The sequence below is a fragment of the Corvus moneduloides genome, chromosome 1 (genome assembly GCF_009650955.1).
Source record: "Corvus moneduloides isolate bCorMon1 chromosome 1, bCorMon1.pri, whole genome shotgun sequence".
NCBI lineage: Eukaryota > Metazoa > Chordata > Aves > Passeriformes > Corvidae > Corvus > Corvus moneduloides.
In genome coordinates this window covers 16,278,006-16,298,751 of record NC_045476.1, presented here as the reverse complement: position 1 = coordinate 16,298,751, position 20,746 = coordinate 16,278,006, and the positions used below count along the sequence as shown (strand labels likewise).

General features: G+C 38.9%; 1 protein-coding gene across 20 annotated transcripts in view; it reads right to left on the bottom strand.

Moving 5' to 3' along the window:
• PARD3 (par-3 family cell polarity regulator) overlaps positions 1 to 20,746 on the bottom strand; it is a 451,472-nt gene that overhangs the window by 109,637 nt on the left and 321,089 nt on the right. For 14 of the 20 annotated variants that reach the window (XM_032100030.1, XM_032100015.1, XM_032100038.1 and 11 more), the window contains one exon: positions 7,371 to 7,481. The exons of 4 other annotated variants lie outside the window; for them this stretch is intronic. In XM_032100030.1, the coding sequence (XP_031955921.1) occupies positions 7,371 to 7,481 (111 nt within the window). Of the gene's footprint in view, positions 1 to 5,196; positions 5,590 to 7,370; positions 7,482 to 9,137; positions 10,284 to 20,746 lie in introns of those variants that run through there. 2 more of the 20 variants (XM_032100143.1, XM_032100149.1) reach the window with 2 other exon arrangements.

Genomic DNA, 20,746 nt, shown 5'->3' with positions numbered 1-20,746 from the left:
TATAAAGACCACCTAAATTATCTTTTTTCAATATATTGCAAGGGACTTGGCCAGACCTTGCCCAGTGCAATGTGTTAAATCACTAGAGAGAAATAATAGAGAAAATAAACTTTTAGCATGATGTCTTAAAATCTCTATACTTACAGTATGTAGCTAGAGAATATGTGGTGTTTTGTTTAAAAAACTACTCCAGTTATTATTATTCTACAAAGGCTTCAATTTACATATCTCCTGAAGTCAGTATTTTTATGAAGTGGAACTGGCCTGAAACGCTTTTCCAAAGTTCAGTATGCACATGCTTCATTTCTGTGTTCTCTTCCAAAAATTATTGCCATTGATTTTTTTTTCATATCCTGTACCCTCATCCATTATGTAAAAAACCATTGCCAAAAACAATGCTACAAATCTCAATGAAACTGAGACAAGCAGACCCCATCACAAAATAAGTCAGAATGAGAAACATATTGCTCTGATTTTCTGATCACCGAGAAATTTTTCCTCTCCTCTGTTACAGGATGGGAAGAAGGTGAAAGTTTTAACAGAAAAACTTTACAAATTACTTATATTCTGAATGCTTGCAGTAATAATCATTTTAGAGGTAACAGTTCTTCTGAAAGCTGTTAAGTGGCATCAAAATACAGCAGCAGCAAAAGTAAAGTTGAACCTTTGAGTTTCTTCAAAAACACAGATAACTCTTAGGCAACATAAGAAACAAAAATCCTTTCCTTATCACAATATGTTGTCTTTTTTCCTTAAAGTAAGATGAAACTGCTTGATAAGAATATTTTGCTTAAGGGGGAAAAAAGTTGGGGTTTTCCAATAAAAATATTATGGTCTCTCTGGGAAATCTGGAAAGACACCAAGAGTGTCCTGCTGTTCAGCCCCCTACTCCATCTGATACTTTAACAGTTCCAGATGGCCTTTACTACAGGATGACCTCCCCTCTATTCTTTTATTATGACCTTTGGGTCACAAATTATCTATAGGATGCTGCTGTCATTCTGTAAGACACTGCTGTACTCTTTCATCTAAAGAATAAAGATGCTTAACATTAAAACTCATCTTTGTTAGGCTGACCTTCCAATGATGATCAAACCAGACAGTTATTCCAATCAATGTCATTGCTGCAGAAAATATGTTTCATTTTTTGCAACACTGACATTAAGAAACTAAGACATGGTTTTAAATCAAATCACTTTTGCAATCCTGCTCGGCTAGAGAGCATAGCCTGTTATACTAATTTAAAATATCAAAAATATTGCTGCAAGAGTTTTGATGAGTTACATTGATTAGAAGGATCTGGTGGGTTTGTTTTTTGTAAATTATTGATGTGGTTTTCATCCAAATGTCATTGATAGGAGGTAATAAAACTTTATGTAGGTTTTATTAATTGTCTTTCTCTATCATCACTAACAGAACACATTGAACTTACATAGGAAAATATAATAAATAGTCCCAATGAACTAAATAAAGTAATAAGGTTAATTTCTTTCCTGCTGTCAGTAAATTCATGTTAGCAGTCTCTCGTCAGCTTGACATCAATTAATGATTTTAATTCCAGACTCTTGTCACAGTACTCACCACCCTTTCGTCTAATTAAAATGGATGATGCATGATGAAGGGAAAACACAAGACTTCTGTTCTTGTTGTAACATTTCTATTCATTAGTATACTTTTACAACAAAGGGCTTGTGGCTTTAATGGTACTAGAGAAGGATGAAGAGAAGTTTATTACATGTTAGAGATAAAGACCCACATACCCTTAGGAAAATATAATACAGGAAGCATTTTATGGAATAACCGAATCCTTCAGGGGGAAAAAAACCCCAAAACACCGTTATTTTAACTACTAATGAACAGGCAGAATGTTTCCCTCTAAATTTAGAGGGGAAAAAAAATGCGACGCCCACTCTACTCGCAGCCTTGTTTACATCCACACAAAAAAGTGCTGTCAGCGTATTTGATTGAGCTCCAAGAGTAACAGCAAACCCGCCGGTGCAGGACAGACGCTGCCCCGCCCTCCCCGCCGTGCGCCGGCAGCACCGGCTCCCCCGGCCGCCCCGCAAGGCTGTCCCCGGCTGACACCCGGCGCCGGGCGCGGCCGCACCGAGCGATCCCGGCCGAGCCGAGCCCGCAGCTCCCCCTCCCGGCCCCGCCGCTCCCCAGGCACCTCCCGGCCCGGGCGACTGGCGGCACCCGGGGGACAGCGACGGCGGAATTATGTAAATGTTGCTCCTTTTGTAACCCAGAGGAACAAAAGGTCATGTTTGCCGAAATAGAAAGGGGGGAAACCAGCACAGCAGGAGTTTTCTAGTCCAGACGGGAACTATGCACATGCACGTACGCAGGGCGGTATCGCTCTGCCTTGTTATCTGTCCTCCAGCAAGCACAACAGAGGCTGGGATTGTGCAGCTGCTATTACGGAGCAGAGAGAGCCCCCGGCTCCACAGGCCCCCATCTGACCGCTCTATCGCCCTCCCAGCACCTCCGGAGCCTCTGTCACAGCGCTTCCACCAGCACAACACTTTAATTCTCTCCCAAAAGGTTTCTCCTTATCTCTTCAAGACCGATCCTCCCAACACAGGTGTTTAAGCACTTGATTTCGCATCCATTTCAGTGGAAGTTGAAGAAGAATACAATACTAAGATTAAAACACTTTTATGGTAACACAGAGATTTATAGAACATTAGTAAAGCTCTTAAATCTGTGTATTAACCAAACAGAGAAAATATCCTCTAGACTTTGCTTCCAAGAGGAGGAAGTGCCTCTAGAGGTGGATTACAGCATAAACACTGTTTGCCAACAGATGGATCACGAACTCTGAATCATGAGATTACATGAGAATTGCAGCTTTCATCTTTTAAGCATTATCCAGCAGTGAACCATGATGGATGCAGATGAATTTCTTAAAAACTTCACAAAGAGGTACGTTTAGTTCAGTCCTCTGTTATCTACTACCCAGGTAAAAGAGTAAAGTTGTTCAGGTCAGGGAGAACTTTCTTTGCTAGAAGAAGTCGGTCCAAGGCTGAAGATGGCCAGCACACATGGCCTTGCCGTGTGCCAGGAACTGCATATGCCTGTGCTAGAGAAGGGAAGACCACAGGCAAAGGTTTTGGATTTGCTGATGGTTTATATTTGTAATGAACACAAAGTTGAAATGGAAAGAAAAAGAAAGGGGGGGGGGGGGGGGGAACAAGCCCAAAACAGAGCAGCAAAAAATGAAATTGAAGGAAAAATGCAAGGATGGAAGAGGGAGAAAGAAAGGTATCAGAACCTGCTGTTGGAGGGACATCTCTCTCCAGCAAGGGCCACCAGTAACAACCAGAAGACAAAAGCAGTAGGTTTTCTAAACAGTTCCATCTTCACATCTCCTAAGAGACTACACTAAAGGGCCTTGAAGAACTCAGAAAACATTTCTGCAATCAGGTTGCAGGGTATCAATGGGCACGCTGGCTAAATATTGAGCAAAGCTACTCTGGGAGGCCCTCAAAGACCAGATGTAGAGGGTTTCTAGATTAGAAAGGTCTGTGGGCTTCCAGAGGTTTTGATGCAGCAGCATAGCACAAGGTGACCACCCATATGAACTGATTCTCCTTGGTCACTGACAAAAGTTTCAAAATCTGCTTTTAAGTCTATCCAACACTGCAATGCTTGTGTAAAACTGTAAGCAGTTGGAAGCATCTCTGAAAGCTCAAGATATTCCACGCATCTTCAGTCTGTATAATCCAAGAGGTTTTAGGAAGATATATGCAAACCACAGGTGCATCAGGAGAGTCTGGATTTGATAAAAAACCTTCTACAACAAAACCACAAAGGACCCAGGGCTGCTTTCTCAGTTTGAGTGAATGTAGCATCTCAGTGGTACCCAGTTTGAGCAGTCCAGTGATAGATAGACAAGATGACCACACAGCAAAGAGAGGCCCCAAATTAACATATATGTAAAACAGCTGTGATCTGGCACAGGAGCAGAGCTAACTGAATTTGGTTCTTATTTAGCTTCCTGAAGACTGCAGTATAGACTCTTTCTTAGGAGACTGAAGGCCACATTCAGAAAACCTATTGCCTAATCTTGCCTCGAGTTTTTGACTGGTGCAACTGCTGGAGAGAACCCTTTCTAACAGCACAGCAGAGCCTAGCCAGATTTTCAGATCAGTGCTTGGCAGATACTCAAGGATAATGCAAGCAGACTTGTTTCTGTGCAGTAAACCAGTGTTAAAGCATAGTGACATGAGGCAATGTTCTATGGTCTTGGGTGAACTGTTACTCCAACATTTGGAGCATTTACAAATAGCAAGTATTTACAGAATTTTTCATAAGACTAGTAGGTGGTCTCATCAGGTGACACCCTTAATTGTTCCAGTATTCCTTGTCATTGAAAGCTAGCTGTATTTTCAACTAGATAACTTCATTTTGGGTTCAAATTTACTTTAAGATTGTCAGTAAACATGCACCATATACACATATATATCCAACATATATAGGATGTAGCTTAAGACAGACACAGCTTAAAAGATACACTCCTTAATCAAAGAATCACAGAATCAAGAAATTATTATTAATAATATATTTATAAAAGGCCATTTTATTAATTTAATCATGGTAAATTGAAGAGCATTAATTTTCTTATTTGTCTCATAATCCATATGAACGCTAGGTTTTAAAGAAAATACTACTGTAAGCACAATACTATTAAAATTATAAAGTAAAGGCATAATAATTCCATAAAATTGTGGGCATGATTGATTCTTTAATGGGCTGTTCACTTGTTCTCTGACCCCTCTAAGGATTTTTGCTCCTAGCCTCTCATACATAGTAAATTCATTAAATCCTACCTATTTCCCCAAAGCATTGCATCATTTTAGAGGTATATAGTATCAAATACCAAGTAAAATAGACCAAGTGAATTGCACTATTAAAAAAATTGAGGAGAAAAAAACCACAGAAAACAAAGTTAAAATAGCAGCCATTATGAGCCAACACTGACAGTAATATTTTACTCTGTCTCCTAGTAAGCATTTTGAGGGATTATTCAGTTAATTTGCAAGAGTACTCTTCATTAACAGCATGTATCTAACATCATTATTTTACAGGATCAAAAGGAAACTCTGCAATCTAACTGCAAAAATATTTCATCTCTGTGGACCAAATCAACATCTGAATTTTTCAGAAACATAAGGAAGCACCTCACACATTTGGTTGCTATTTTATTATCTTTTATTAGTTGTACATGCGACTACCCCAAAGAAGTTGCATTCTCTTATAACACAAAGGAAAGCAAATACACAGGGAAAGAGAGTAATGGGAGGAGAAGAACCCATGTTACTATAACATCAAGCTGTTATGAAGTTCTGGCACATGCATTTTCTGCAGCTTCAGTGAACACATAAAATTGTTTTTATGACACACAAGGAATGAGATTCCAGGAAAGATTCAAATTGGTTAGCATAACTTGATGGACAAGGATTAGGAATTTGCTCCATGCACTGGGGACTATACAAATAATTTCATAATTCTACCTTGGTACCCAGCGTGACTATTGCAACCTCTCTTACATCATCACATGGACAGTCTATACTCTCACCATTCTTACTGAGAGAGACAGAGAGACACAGAGAGACAGAGAGAGAGAGAGTGAAGAGAGAGAAAACGTTACTAACTCAGGCATCAAGTCTTTCTTCCTTTTATAAATGTATATGGCTGATTTTCTGGGGACCTAATGTTACTAAGAAACCCTAAGGGCCAGCTGAGGCCCAGCAGCAGCATGTGAAGCCAGGGCACAGCCCTGCCCTGAGCTGGCCAGAGCAACCGAAGCAGCTTTCCATGGCTCTGCACCCCTGGCATGAGCTCTGTGGCTGCTCCATCCATGTGAAGGGAAGTTGGCTGCACAAACACCCTCATCAGTTATTTCCTTCAATTCCAGTCTTCCTCTTTACCATTTAATCTGCAAACATTTTACTTTTAAAAACGGGAATAAATTCAATGACCCTGCCTCACTTTTGTTAAAAAAGAGAAAACAAAAACCAATCAGACTAGTAAAAAACCATCCAGGCACTGTAATCCAGCCACCTTCTGCAATCAGAACGGATGGACAAAGAAAAGAGTAAATTTTTACATCAGTTTATGATAGTATATCTGCTAAAGAGTAAAATATTCCCATGATGTAATCTAAACAGATGGTCACAAATGATAAAGTTTCTGGAGTTTAACAAGTTAAACTAATAAACACACACTCCCAGCCTGCCTTAACTGTACCATAAATCATTCAACGCTAAAAGAACTGAAAGCAAACCATTTTTAGGTTTAACTGAGGAGGCTACACAAGAGTTACTGTGGCTCTCTATTCCATTGAGCTGTTAATGATGAAGCCACCATTCACCAATTTTTGTTCTTATCTGCAGAAGACCAAGGTGCATAGAGATGATGGTTAAAGAGATCATTATGACTAATTAGTGATATCTCCTGTACAAGGACAAGAAAATTTCCCTGCAGAGTTCCTGCATCAATCCTAAATTTATGGCTGAGCATGATTTTTAGATAAATAATTCTAATGTATAGTTCACTTTCACTGCTAAATGTGTTAATCTATTTACTCTTCATAAAACTTTATAAAGTTTGTCTCTTTACTGAAGTGATGTCTACTCAAAGAGGTTGTTTCTCCACTCACATTCCCCAGTATTAGTTAATTGATAACCTAAGCTTCTCAAGATTTTGACTAAATTGATCTGAGAGACACCAGAGCCTAGGCCCCAGACATCTAGGACTACAAGAGACAGGATGAAAAGTAGACTGGAAATATTGAGAAGAGCATATGACATATATATTACATAGTGGTTTTTTTATGTTAAGGGAAGCTGACAAGGAAAAATAGAGGTACTCACCACTCATTTTTACAATTAGCAGTTTAATATACATATCATTCCATAAACAGACTGCATGGCACATAAATAGACTGAACTCCAGTGACAAATATACTGGTAAGTATAATTTTTAGGTTTCTCCTAAATTTATCATTGAAAAATCTAGATATGCAAAACTTTGAAGAAAAATACAAAACATATTTCATTCTATATAAATACTTGTTTTCTGAAAATGTCAATAAAATCAGTTATAGAATATATAGAGAAAGCATTTCATTTTATTACTTCAGTCTCCTCAATAAGAAAGGGAACTCTGGGTCTATAAAAGATGCTTAACACAGCCAAAGGAGCTGTTCATACTAATGTCAAAAATAAATCCAGCTTTGTCTTGTTATTTAAAGTATATAAACATACCAACATGTGGGAAAATTCATCAGAGAAAATTGAACTTCAGTTATTTAATTTAAAAAACAGACTCTCTCTATCAAGGTTTAAGCAAATACTGAAGTCTACCTCTCCTGTTCTTGCTTCATTCGTATTCTCTCCTCTTCTGAAGTAAGAGCTTCCTGCACTTTTATTTTACCCGTTTTCTCACTCTTGTCATCTTTGCGATGTTTGCCAAACCTGTTAATAACACACAAAAAAAGAATCTAACTTGTGAAATGAACAAAACTGTATTTTCCTTTTCCTATGACAAAGAGAGTTCTCCAAGAAGGGCTGCTGGGAAACCAGGAAGGGAAAGTGCAAAGACCTCAGAATCTCAATTTTCAGTATTTTCAGGCTGCTTCCAGGTTGGGTTTTTTACATGAGGTTTTTTTTTTTTTTATTTCACTCCCCTTAAAAGTTTATAGAATTCCTCACTGAAGAACAGAACAAACAAAAAACCAGTAATTGTACCACATTCCTCTTTTATGCCAGGATTTTGGGGTCACTATTCTTAAACAGACAGTCAAACAATGTTTTAGAACACCATCTCTGCCCAAGGACACAGCTCATGTTTGCATTAAGCGAAGGCTTCCCCACATGAACATGAGGGGAGAGGGACCTGCAGGTCTGACAGCTCCCGGGACAGCACTGCACCCCACCCCCTGCAAGGGCCGTTTCACCACACACAGAACGTCATTCAAAACTCAATTTATTCTTTTTCAGCACCAGGGGTTTTTTTTAACTCTCTTACTCATGGCTCTTTCCCCAAGGGTGTTCCAGTGTGGGAGGATGAGTGGAGGGATGGAGCTGTCTGGGCTGCCAACCCAGAGTTTGCCCTCTTCACATCTCCTCTTCCCCTCTAAAGGCTACATTTCAAATATATTAGGTTTCTTCCATATTTGCACTGTTTTCTTGAAACTTTCAGGGAGTGAAGAATTTGGCATTTGAGATATTCAGTTATTATTAGGACAAAATTATTCATATTTCTTAAGACATTTCTGACCTATTCTGGAAGTAATGACTTTCGAGTGGAGCGAACCAAACAAACACTTTAATATAACCTTTAAATAGACCTAAACTTCAGACGAAAATTTTCTATTTAAGGCAGAAGGGCTCACATGTATCTGTTAAACAGTATATATACCAATTAAATGTGGCATCATTTATCACACCAAAAGCAGCAAGAATTTTACTCTTTTTATACCAAGCACTCATCTGAGAGCCGACTGACACTGTGGCCCTTCACACTCAGGTTCACATCAAAAGTGAAATTAAAGCAGTGAGACTTGTAATCAAACATGTCTAGCAACAGTGCTGACAGGACACCACAAATGCTCACAAACAGTGAAATAAACCACAGACTTCTTAAAGCTTCCTTCTCACCTGTTAATGTAACATCTTTAAAATATTTACAGTTCACCAGGCATTTATAATACTTTCCCATTTGTTCCTTTTGATTCTAGGACAAAGTCATTGTGTGGGATGATAACATACCACACAGAAGCCCTGCAGAATGATTAATTTCTGGTGATTCAGTCAAGAAATATTATTTATATTGTGTAATCATGTTTATGGCTCTTAAGGCAGCTCTTTAAAACCAAAACGCAAAAATACAGCATAGGAGCACGTACATAAACTTTAAAGTGTGTGCCTGTTCTCCACACAGATTGCTCATTTCCACAGTAATTCAGGCATCTGAAAACTAAAACTGTTTATTATTACCCACCTGAAAAGGGCAGAGGACATGATAGTGTTAAGAAATGCAAAATAGGGTGTAAAGTTAAAGTTTCTGATTTTATAATGTTATACGTAAAACTGACATACTTCAATTCAGTCATTCAAAACACCAACATGTATCTCTTAAAACATCCACCTATTTATTACAGAGTAGTCAAAACCATTATACAAAGCATTTACATATATGACACAAGAGATTCAAATCAAGTTCTGGATGTTGCACACCAGACAAAAGAGATTGGTTAATTTAAAAGAGCCCTAAAACCTCTAGCCCAGAGAGTTTTGGCAGAAAAACAGTGGAATGGAGCCATTCTACCCTGATACACAGAGAGTGCCTGAGGTGGCAGCATGGGTCTGACTGATGGAACATGCAGAGCTGTAAGGAGACAAGCAACATATGTGGCACTCTACCACAGCCTCTCTGGGATGCTCACATTTGCTTCTGTCTCCTGTCCTTCCTCAACCCATTTAAAATGTCAGGCAAAGCAAAGGAGTTAAATTCTGGAGTGCCAGTTTATTTTTGAAAAGAAATTGTGGTTTTAAAAAAAATGGGGGGAAAAAAAGAAAAAAATTGAATTAGTTATTGCCCATTACATTTTGGCAGCAAAACAGAATTTCTGCCACCATAAATCAATTCATTGCAAGTATGAACAGATATATAGTGAAATCAATACCTTATTAAAAAAATAAAGTACACAGGAAATTTCTAATAATCCTTGTAAGCAATCTAGTAAATGTCTGGTCAGGCTGCATGATTGTGAGGAGAGCATTTCTAATGTTAACATGTAATGCAAACCTAGCAAAATTCAATGGTTTGAATTTCCAGATCCAACCACACAAGTCCAGAGCACATGGGGCTCATGTGCATTCCCACAGAGGCAGAGGTAGGCACCACACAGGGAGCACTTGGAGCAGCATCAGGGCTTAGTTTGCTTTGAGTCATGAGCAAGTTGTGGCAACAACTCTTCTTCTTTTTCAGGGTTTTCTTCCAATCATCTGGGAATTAACGTTCCTTCTGCCCCTGAGGACCATCCTGATAAAAGTCTCTGGAAGACAGCTCTGGTTCTTTCCCAGGCATTTCAGAGGGTGGCCATATTGTTCCCACTCTGATCGGAGACTTTCCAGTGCCCATCTCTGAAAAGCTCAGTGGTCATCCCAGCAGTGGACAGCCTGGCAGAGTATGAACCATGGTGGTCTTGCACAGGTGCCTTCTCTGGACTTTGTCACCCGCAGAATTGATATATCTGCCATAATCACCACTGCCTGTAACAAGTTCAGCAACATTAACTGCACTGTCCCTACCCTGGAACCCAGAATAACAAACACCATCCTCCCCCCTCCCTGATTGTGGCTTCATGTTTTTAGCACAATGCACAATTGTCTTAATTGTGGTTTAACAATCACAAAGTTTTGAGAAGATGCTAAGATAGCATCTCAAGATGCTGAGAGAGCCACCTAGCACTTGAGAAAGGTGCTGAAAAGAACTGACAGAGATACCTTTGTACACCCCCATACACCTCCTTTATTTCTGTAGGAGCAGTCAACACTCCCCACTCCAAACATCATTCAGAGTGCTTGGTAAGATTACTCTTGCTAGCAATAAATGTGTTTGTTATTTACTTCTATTAAAAGTGTTTGCTTCATGAAGTATGATTTATAGTCATAATGAAACCCACAGGCCAAATCAGCATCCTCTCCACCAAATTTATAACAGACATTTATAAGTTATTTATTTAACAGTCATATTCAAGCTAAATTTAACTACAGAAATGCAACATCCAGCAATGCTAGGGCACACCATTAAAGCCAGCTGTTAAAACTCTGTCAGCTGTACTGTGGTATGACTACACTGGTGTAAAGCTATTGAAAATCACCTGTCCTAATTTCTTCAGGTAGATGTTTCCTATTCATATCCATGATGTTTCCTATTCATGAATATTAACTGAAGCAGGACACTTAGAAATAGGACTATTCAGACTCGTGAAATTCAAGCAGTCTATGCAATATCCCTTCAAAACATCCCCCAGTTACTGTGCATTGTCTCCACAGCCAGAGGTAAAGCCCTGTCTGCTGCTCTTTGGTGGCCTTTGTTTAATGGTGTGAGTCAAAAGTCTGAGTCAGGTGCCCAGAATTACTCCCAGTATTTACAACAGCCTGAATTGAATGCATTGGCTCAAAGCAAAGATCTGGCGTACCTATGTCAAAGTTTCACCTCCTTACAAGTGCAACTGGTCTAGTCCCCAACTTGCCCCATGAACATTCATGTGTGTGACACCTTCCCTGCAAGCCACCAGGCTTTGCATCGTGAATCTTACCTCTTTACTGCTCAGGTACTCAAAAGGAAGGAGAGATGGAATTAGGATGTATGTCCCATGCATGACTCATGGCAAATTTGGAACCTTACTGCTTCCAATTCTATTTTTTTCATAATCCATATATTGAATGGCCTGACACACCCACATAATAAGTTCTCTGACTGAAGTGACTGCTCATTTACTGAGAACAGCCTAAGACTGAAACTCACGAAGTGCAATCAAAGATATCTCCCTTGTAAAACAGAAATCACCATCCATTTCTCCTGTGTCAGAGAGACTCTAGACTTTTGCAAGGCCTTGAGGATACAGCCAAGCACTGTGATCCTGGCCCTGGCTGCCCCCTCCCCAGACACAGGAGCAGTTCTCTGCTGCATGCAGCTGGTTAGAGTGCCTCAAGCCTAGAGTGCCTTGGTGATTTTCAGGTGCTTGTCTGAACCTGAGATGGTCTCATTCTCACTCCTGGGGGGCTGGCTGCTGGGATACTCATTGGAGTTCTTAAAAATGCAAATGAAATGACAACCTTCTGATACGTACATGAAAACTCCATCGCTCAGCATCTGTGCCAACAATGTTCCCTGCACTAGTGAAAAGGAGGACAGTGCTTAAAAACAAAGGTAGAAACTACTAATTTTGGAACTAAAAACCAAAACCATGCAGAAAAGGAGCATCTGTGGCACTGATGTTCAGACAGTCTGGAGAATCTAATTCCAAGCTCTTTTCTTTTGCTATGCTCAGTGCCAACAATTTGACTGCAAGCTATAAAAGCCCAGCCTAAATCACTGCACAAGATACCAATGCACAGACATGAGCTACTACATGATGTGCAACCAAATTATGCACACTACTGTCTCAACAAGTTACCATATTCATGAGGAAAACAGTTCTGTTGCTAAAGCTTGAGTTACACCAGCTCCCCTGAAGCACCTGCAGCCACCAAAGCACAACACTGACCTGTGGCCACCACTTCCCTCAATCTCAGTTCTTAGAAGCAGAGTACAGAATATTACTCAGGGTAGAAAATAAAGAGCAGAAAAGAAGTGCACATTTTCCTCCAAACCCCAATTAATAAAAAAATTACCATTCTGTTCATAAACATATCCTTTCATAGATATAGCTTAGTACTTCTTTGAGGACACAAACTGTATGGTTATAGAATAATCTCTTCATAATACTAACAATGTTTACTTCGTGTAACAGCTTGTTTATTCAGTAGGTCTCTCATTTAAACCCTTTTATAAAAAGTATAGCTAAAATGTAGTTTAATTTTATTCTGTAGCTGCACAAGCAAAGAAAAAACTTCTAAGACTAATTGAAATACAGGTTGTAAATTAAAAATACCCTGTCTGTCCAAGAGTGTGAGAAATTGATGAAAGAGAGCAGCTGAAATCTTGTTCACTCTAATTGCCAAGATACTCCAGAGTTCTACTTAATTTATATCTTCTTAATTCTCTTTTTACACTAAGGGTTGGAGAAAGTTTCAAGATAAGTGTAAATGCTCAAAGCCACATTCACAGATCCACAGACTTAATCCTCAAATTCAGCCAACAACAGGAATCACAGTAAGTGCAGAAACTAAAAACCGTAAGAGGACCATCTTTTAAATCTATGATCTCTAGTACATAACAGACAAGTCACATCAGAGGAAAGGACCACCCTCAGGCCTCATGATACTGGTTTGTCACATTGTTATTAATAAAAAGATGAGAACACAGACCTGTATGCCATAAGCTTGACCCTCAAATAGGAAATCTCATGAACTCTGGATAATCTAATCAAACTAAAATGAATACCCAAACCTCTCTGACAGTCCCTAGCTGGCTCACTTTCAAGCTTACTTGCTTGAATGACTGTCACCAACTAGGAGGTGACCTAATCCGAAGTCTATCACACTGAACAGAGAGGCATTGATAACAAGTGCCTTCAGTGGCTTTGGGCCAGTGCATCAAAGCAAATGAACAGTATGAGGCTCAACAGAGAAGACAGCATAGCAGAACATTTAAAGAACAAGCTCAAGCTACAGCGTGATACCATATATAAAAAAAAAGTGAAATGTACATAAAATACACATGTGACATAAAGAACATGTAAGTGATTTTGCATAAATAGACAAATACAGATAGAACAAGTGAAGCAAGAAGGACGCATGAGTGGTAACAACAGAAATTCCACATTTACAAGTTGTCTCAAAAAAATTCAGTTTAAAAGAACATGTATCAGCATTCTTGATATAACAAAAATAATATACACGTAATCTGCTAAATGGATTTTACTCTGATGCGTTACTGATGAGATCACTGTCGTCTGCCGAATCATCCACATATTTCATTAGAATAAAGAGCTACAGAAGAAACATGCATTAGTTGATTAATGAAAAAAAACAAAAATTGATTGAGACAGAAGTTCAGTCGCATTATGTTCCTTAATAGAAAAAAGCCCATCATTAAAAATTAACAATTGGTAGGTGTCTTGAGCTATTTTGTCAGTGTTTTCTATCTTCAAGGCATGCTCTTTTACCCATAGTAGCAAACAGTATTCACACACACACAGACACACATAATGTAAACATTTGAATGATTTTGCAATGATTTCTGTAATCTTTCTCACCCTACTGTATCAACAAAACCATAAGATTTATATTGCAACATAGTATTGTGACACACAAAACCATTCTGTTGCTAAAAAAACCCCCAAAAAACAAAAAACAAGGATTTAGCATAGCACACAAACAAAAGCCACCCTCTTTAGTGATGACTTGAAGGTTTAGAAGCCTTCCATTCCAAGCAAAATTGTGCATGTGTTATTTTTAAAAACATGTTAAGTGTAAACATTTGCATATTTGCAACGGATTTCTAGAAATAGCCTGTTATCACATGCTACTCATCAAATAGTAGATCGAATTCTAATTGTTGGAAGGGAGTCCAGTGAGTGCTGGAGTGACTCAGCAGCAGCACTGTCCTGAGATGACACAGAAGCACTGATGTGCAGGCACTTTGATGCCGGAGCTTGTGGCATAATTAAAACAGACATTGATAGCTTCGTTTTCCATGGATTTCCTTGCCTACGTTAAAATTGATAAAGCAGCAATCCTTCTGGTGCAACATTCAGCAGAAGACCCCTGCCAGGGGGGTTCCTGGAGAACTCTGCTGTCACAAACCAAGAAAAGTGCATTACAAAAGGTCATAGGTAACTCATGAAAATGAAGAATACCCTGTATCTCTTCAGGCCAGTGACGTTTGCCTTCAAGCAATAAAGAAACTCACATGCTGAGCCACAAACACAGAAATTTAAAGCATGAGAACCAAAGTGGCTGTTACTGCAAAATAGCAGCCCTCTGAAGTACCCACCTTGGGCCTGAATACTGTAAAGCATGTGAAGGTCTTCTGTGTTCTATTCACACTCAGCAGCCTCTGGATCACTTTTTTTGGAAACATTAAAAAAACATTTTTAAGCCCCATTCAAGGGGGTATGCTAGTACATCTCACCAAACTAAGTTTGCTCAAAGAGAACAGACAGGACGGCGCACATATCGCAACACTTCATGTACAACAGCACCGGTGATTCCCACAACAACTTCCTGGAAAGAAGTGGAAACAACATATGTGATCCATTACTGTTTCCAGCCAGTGAAATGTAATCTGCCTGTCTTTTGAGTCAGTATCCCAACTTCATTGAAAACGGGTATGATGCCAAACCAAGAGACATGTCATGAGGTTTCATTCAATTATTTTCATAAACAGTTTTGATAACATTTCCTGAAAGGCATGACACAACAGGCAGAATATTATTCACACCAAGGCGCTCTCTTTTCACAACTTGAGCATTTTTAATATTTACTTCCAGAATAAAATGGTGGAACTTTTAAAAACAGATTTCTTTTATGGAAAGACCATCTGTTTGCAAGTTTCTAAACAGAAGATAATCTTCTTGCATTGCTACTCATGATTGCCTGAAGCTAGCTGGAGCCATGGACAGCACTAATAAATAAATTTAAAAAGCACAAGAAATCAGAAAAAAACTCTAACAACTACTTCAAACTACTGTAGTTGAAAAGCAGTCTGAGAAGGTCAAAGGAAGTATGAAAAATTTTACAACGGTAGTACTGGAAAGACAACAGCAAGACAGCAAACAGAGATGTCCAAATCTACTCAGTAAGCAATACCACAGTGCAGTAAAAGTTCCCATAAATAATTCATATTCATGGTGGTCAGCCAAAACCTGTTAAACTGGGGATTGTGGCATCCCTGAAGAAGTCAGGAATATCAAAAAAAGCTTCTGCTTAGGTACAATTTGTTAACAGTCATCAATGATGGGAGCAACCACAGAAGTAGTAGATGACATTTTAATGGACATTTCATAACAGTCTAAGCATTTTAAAGTTTGTGACCTGAGCTCTTTAATGCTATGTATGTATTCAAAAAAGGGAGCATTTATTGACCACAGTTACTTGCCCCAAGCTTAGATTTGATACATTGTGTGCTACTTGTCATTGAAGAAAGTAGCTCTACCTCATACATGTGACCCAGCCAAGCTAATTCAGTCTTTTTACAATTTATATATATATATTCTCATACTTTTGTACTGTGATTTTTGTATTGTGTACTGTGATTTAATGTGCTTAAAAATTCTCCTGTCACCCCTCTCACACAGAACGTGCCCATCAAGACTGCAGTGCCCTGTTCTAAAGTGCAGTACTGGGCAGTAAGGGACTACACAGTAATTGAAAGACTGTAAATACAAACTCCAAAAAAAAAAACAAAGCCTCACTTATAGAGTAAAGAGCAGGCTCCTGAAAAAGCTTGAGTGACGGCCTGCAGTATGCTAACTCACAGACTGCACACATAAAAGCACACATACAACTCTCTACTTTGCAATACATAATGCCATACATAGGGATAACAAAAAATTCCCAAATTCTCAGCATCAACCGCAGCCACCATGAACAAGTTCCTGACAATCTGAAGCAGTCGTTCTTCTACAGCATAGGCAATTTTTCTGGGATGAAGTAAAATCCTACATCCCAGTGCCAGGTTCAGCCCTCCATCTCTGGCTCACACTGGGCCAAACAGGTGACACCACCTTACCCCGGTGCCCCCATCTGCCCACTGCTGCTCTGCAGCCACGCAGCAAGGTGGGCAACCTCTGCTGTTGCATTTGTCTCACTCAACAGAGTTTAAAAATCGTGGACCCATTTAGGTACAAACAATACTGCACTGTATGCCTCTAATTGCCAGTGTCCACTAAGGATCCTCAGAGACAGGTTTAAACCATGGCTACTCGTCAGCGTCTTCTCTCCACAAATACACTTCTAATTCCTGCTCTGTTCATTTTAATGCATTATTGTTTCCAAATACAATGCTTCAAATTGCAAATTATGTCTGGCTCAAGGGCTGATTATGAGAAACACCAGCACTTCTGCCTCTGTGTGAGTAACTCTGATAATAATGAGTGATTGATTGAGCTCCAAGAAGTCCAAATGATGAGAAGGGTCAATTTGAACATTTTTATTAGCTTCTTTTGTTAAATCTAACACTTTGCCAGGCCAGAGACAAATACTGCATCTGGTTACCGTGATTTTTTGCAACCCTAAAGAAGTACAATTTAGAAAATGGGTACTGCTCTAAAGGCAGACCTTATAAGAAATGCTAATGAAACATAAAAACCCACCCATTTTACTGGCACTCAAGAGATGGCCAAAGAAAAAGAGAATAAAAAGTTGCAAGAGAAATTTGCTTCAACACTTTCCTGCCAGAAAAGGAAAAAAATCCCTCAGTAATACTAAGAGTCATCATAGCTCCATTTTACAACCAAAACGCTTTGCTTGATAGGCCTGCCTTAGGTAAACATGAGCTACAACACGAAAATCACAAAAAATGCTCACTAAGCACATGCAACAGCAGAGAAATTAGGACAGAAATGTAAGACACAAGCTAGGACCAGGAAATTGCAGTAACATTATTCCAAGAACTTAAGTCTTGCAGTCATGAAATTACACTCTATAAAATCAGCAAAAGTTAATACAGACACACAAAAAGTTAATCAAACTAGTTGCAGTTCATCCAGAACCTTCCAAAGATTATATTTTCCCTACAGATCTCATTACCTAGAAATGCTAACACATCAGTCAGCACTTTTTCTGCCAGATACCAGAAAACTTTGTTGATACACACCTCCTAGAAAATAACCACTGTAGGATAAATTAAGCAATAGGTGATGTCTCCATATCTTTAGGCTCATTCACACATTTACACTTATAGGAGGTAGAGAAGCCACAGTCAATTTCCAGCAGAAGACCACAGTCAACACTGTGGATCTGTGGGCCAAGTCTAAACAAAATATTCCTAAAACCAGACAAGTGTGAAGCTGTCATTGTCTTCTCAGAGGATGCCTACAACACCAAAAAGCAATTCCCCTCACTGAGCTACAGCACCCTAGTGCTGATGGCTGTAGGTTACAGTTTAGGGTTTCACAGTGCCACTCAAGTCTCCTTGTGGCTAAAAAAGAAGGTTTAATTCTGTAATCAAATAAATAATGCCAACAGGACACCTTCACAACGTACCCTAAAACACAATTCATTTAAGTGCCCCAGGCTGGATGGAATTTTGAGCAACCTGGTCTAGTGGAAGATGTCCTTGCTCATGACAGAGGGGTTAGAGCTAGATGATCTTTAAATTTCACTAACCATTCTGTGATTCTATGAATCTATACTATCATAAAAAGCAGAGAGCGAAAAATAACAGGCACATTATTTTGGAAGTTTGCTACAAAGATAGGGCTGTGGCAAAGGGACTTAGCCTGAACCAAAGCTCTGGGTAGTAAATATTAATACGTCACTGCTGGCTTCACACACCTCTGTCTCTTCTATCAGCTGATATTCTGCCCTGCAGCACGAAAATTTAGTTTACACAGGCAGTTATCTTCTGGGTGGAAAATGAAGAGCGAGACTTTGCACTGCAGCAGCACCACTGGAACAAACCATCTCTGGAGTAGATGCAGTAAGACTCAGGTGGATCATTGCTGGGACAGCAGGCTGACAGCAAGTCTCTGTAGCAGCTGCTTGCAGGGCTTGCCCAGAGCTGCCTGGAGCCCTGGAGATGCCTGGTATCCTGTAGCTGCCAGCAGTCAGAGCTTGAGCTGTCTTCATGGTGACAGAAGTTGAAATAACTATATCAATTGTGATTTACACTGCTGATTATTTTAGAGCCAAGCTGGGAGCTGAGATTTTTTTCAGATTGAAGAGATGTACAAAGCAGGACTTGCTCAGGACTAATTACAGACAAGAGATGTAGGGTGGTGAGTTTTTTTTTTTTTTCCAGCCACCATAGAAATAAGCTCCTAGCACAGAATATCTCAGACCTGGACCAGTCCCATACACACTGACATTTTTGTTCTTATTTCTACATGCTCAGGCACTATAGAAAGCAAATGACTAGGCCTGTATTTATTTAGAAACCCAGACAGATGATGTTTAAAATAAACCCAGACTTGACTTCAAAGATATCTGGCTCTTGAGATGTTCTTCTTCAAATGATAACAGCTCTCCTCACGCTCAGTGCCGCACACGGTATACAACAATTAGCACTGCCATTTTACTACTTATTCTGAATATACAGCCTAAAATAAATCTTGAAAAAAAACCAACAATGAAAATGGCACTGATTCTTCATATTTCATTTATCTTACACAAGCAGTTTTCCTCCTTTGGGGTTATAAAAGGCAAACCAAACTAGCGAAGTATTTGGAGCTCTACAGATGACACCAGGACTCCGAGCAGTTACAGATTATAATATTGTTGGTATCATTACCTGCTCAGCAACATCAGAAAAAAGAAATACTTTAATTGTCACACTACATCTGAAACTCCTGCTTGTGCCAGCATGTTGTGCTCTGAATTTCAGGATTTTAGCACTATGTGTTAAAGACAACGATAGCATCTATAACAACATTGTGAAATATTTGAGATTTATTTGTGGTATACTGCTGTTGAAATGTGTAACAGCAGTTCAGCTTGCATACTAAACACACCCGGTGTTGAATATGCTAGAGGCACTTGCAACCGGTATAAAAATATGCTACTTTCATTATTGTGGTACTCAAAATTGCTGATAAAGATACAATTCTAGATACATTTTTGTTATCTAATCTTTTTCAGATCTTTTAGAGCTAATCCATAAACTTTGTTACTGATTAGACATTTATTTACAACTTATAACAGCATAGCATGAAAAAGGAAATTACATACATTTTCAGTGATTCATCTATCCAGCATCCATCCAGCATCCATCCACCTTCAAACTAAACTCAACACCAGTATCTGGAAGCTCTAGCATATGATTTTATCATACATATATTTCATATTTATACAATATGGGGAACACTACAGGACATCAAAACCCCTGGAGACATTAGCATGGACCAGGTACTATCCTATTTTTAAAATGAGAAAATAGTTCCTCTTGAAATTTTAACCAGCTTGCCAAACTCCAGGAGTTTTTTGAATTGCAAGCAGAAAAAAACATAAGGACTAATTACATAGACTTCATTGACAAAGCTAAGTCTATGAAGTAAATAGTCAGTTAACACAAGTTAACACTGACTGAACTAGTTATTTATAAGAGAATTTCTCTACCAATACAGCATTTCTAAAATACTTTCAACATAAAATACAAACTCTTTAAAACAACCATATCAGTAGTATGCTATTATATTTATTGAAATAAGTCAAGCTCACCAAGTAGTTTCATGAAACTATACTATGTTCTTTTTTCTTTTTGGACTAGGACCTACAAGACTGATAGCAACGAAGTCCTGAAAAAAGTGTTAACATTTGTAGAAACTAAGAATTTATCTTCTGCAAAAGCAAACATTTCAAAATTTACCATTAACCACATCATCAGCTAGACCAAACATACACTGTAAAACTAGTTCTTGAATTCAATCCAGCAGGATCTATTTTACAAACATCTACAGCCTTTTCTTGCACTTCTGCTTATTGTAAGTTTGCACAGAAGTGGTAAAATTTAATATGTGGTGGAACACCACATTATCTACTGAAATGTTATTGCACATCAAAAACATTTACTGCTGCTTTCTAAACACGCTTACCTGAGTGCCATAAAATGCTGACATAATGAGTCAGATCTACTGCGGCGCAGCGCAATCAGGTCTGGGCACTTGAAATGCAAAAGCAGCTCCTTGATACAAAAGTCATTCACACAATCACTAAAAGACATTTTTGTATATGGCACACTTCAAATTTTGTAGTATTGTAGAATTAGGTACATACACCTCAAATTATCAGTAACAGTACGAACTGCCCAGAACAGAATATGCACACACACTGTATTTTGTACTTGAGCACAAAGGCACTGTCTCAAGAAATCCCTGAGCTACAGATCACTGAAAGTCTGGAAG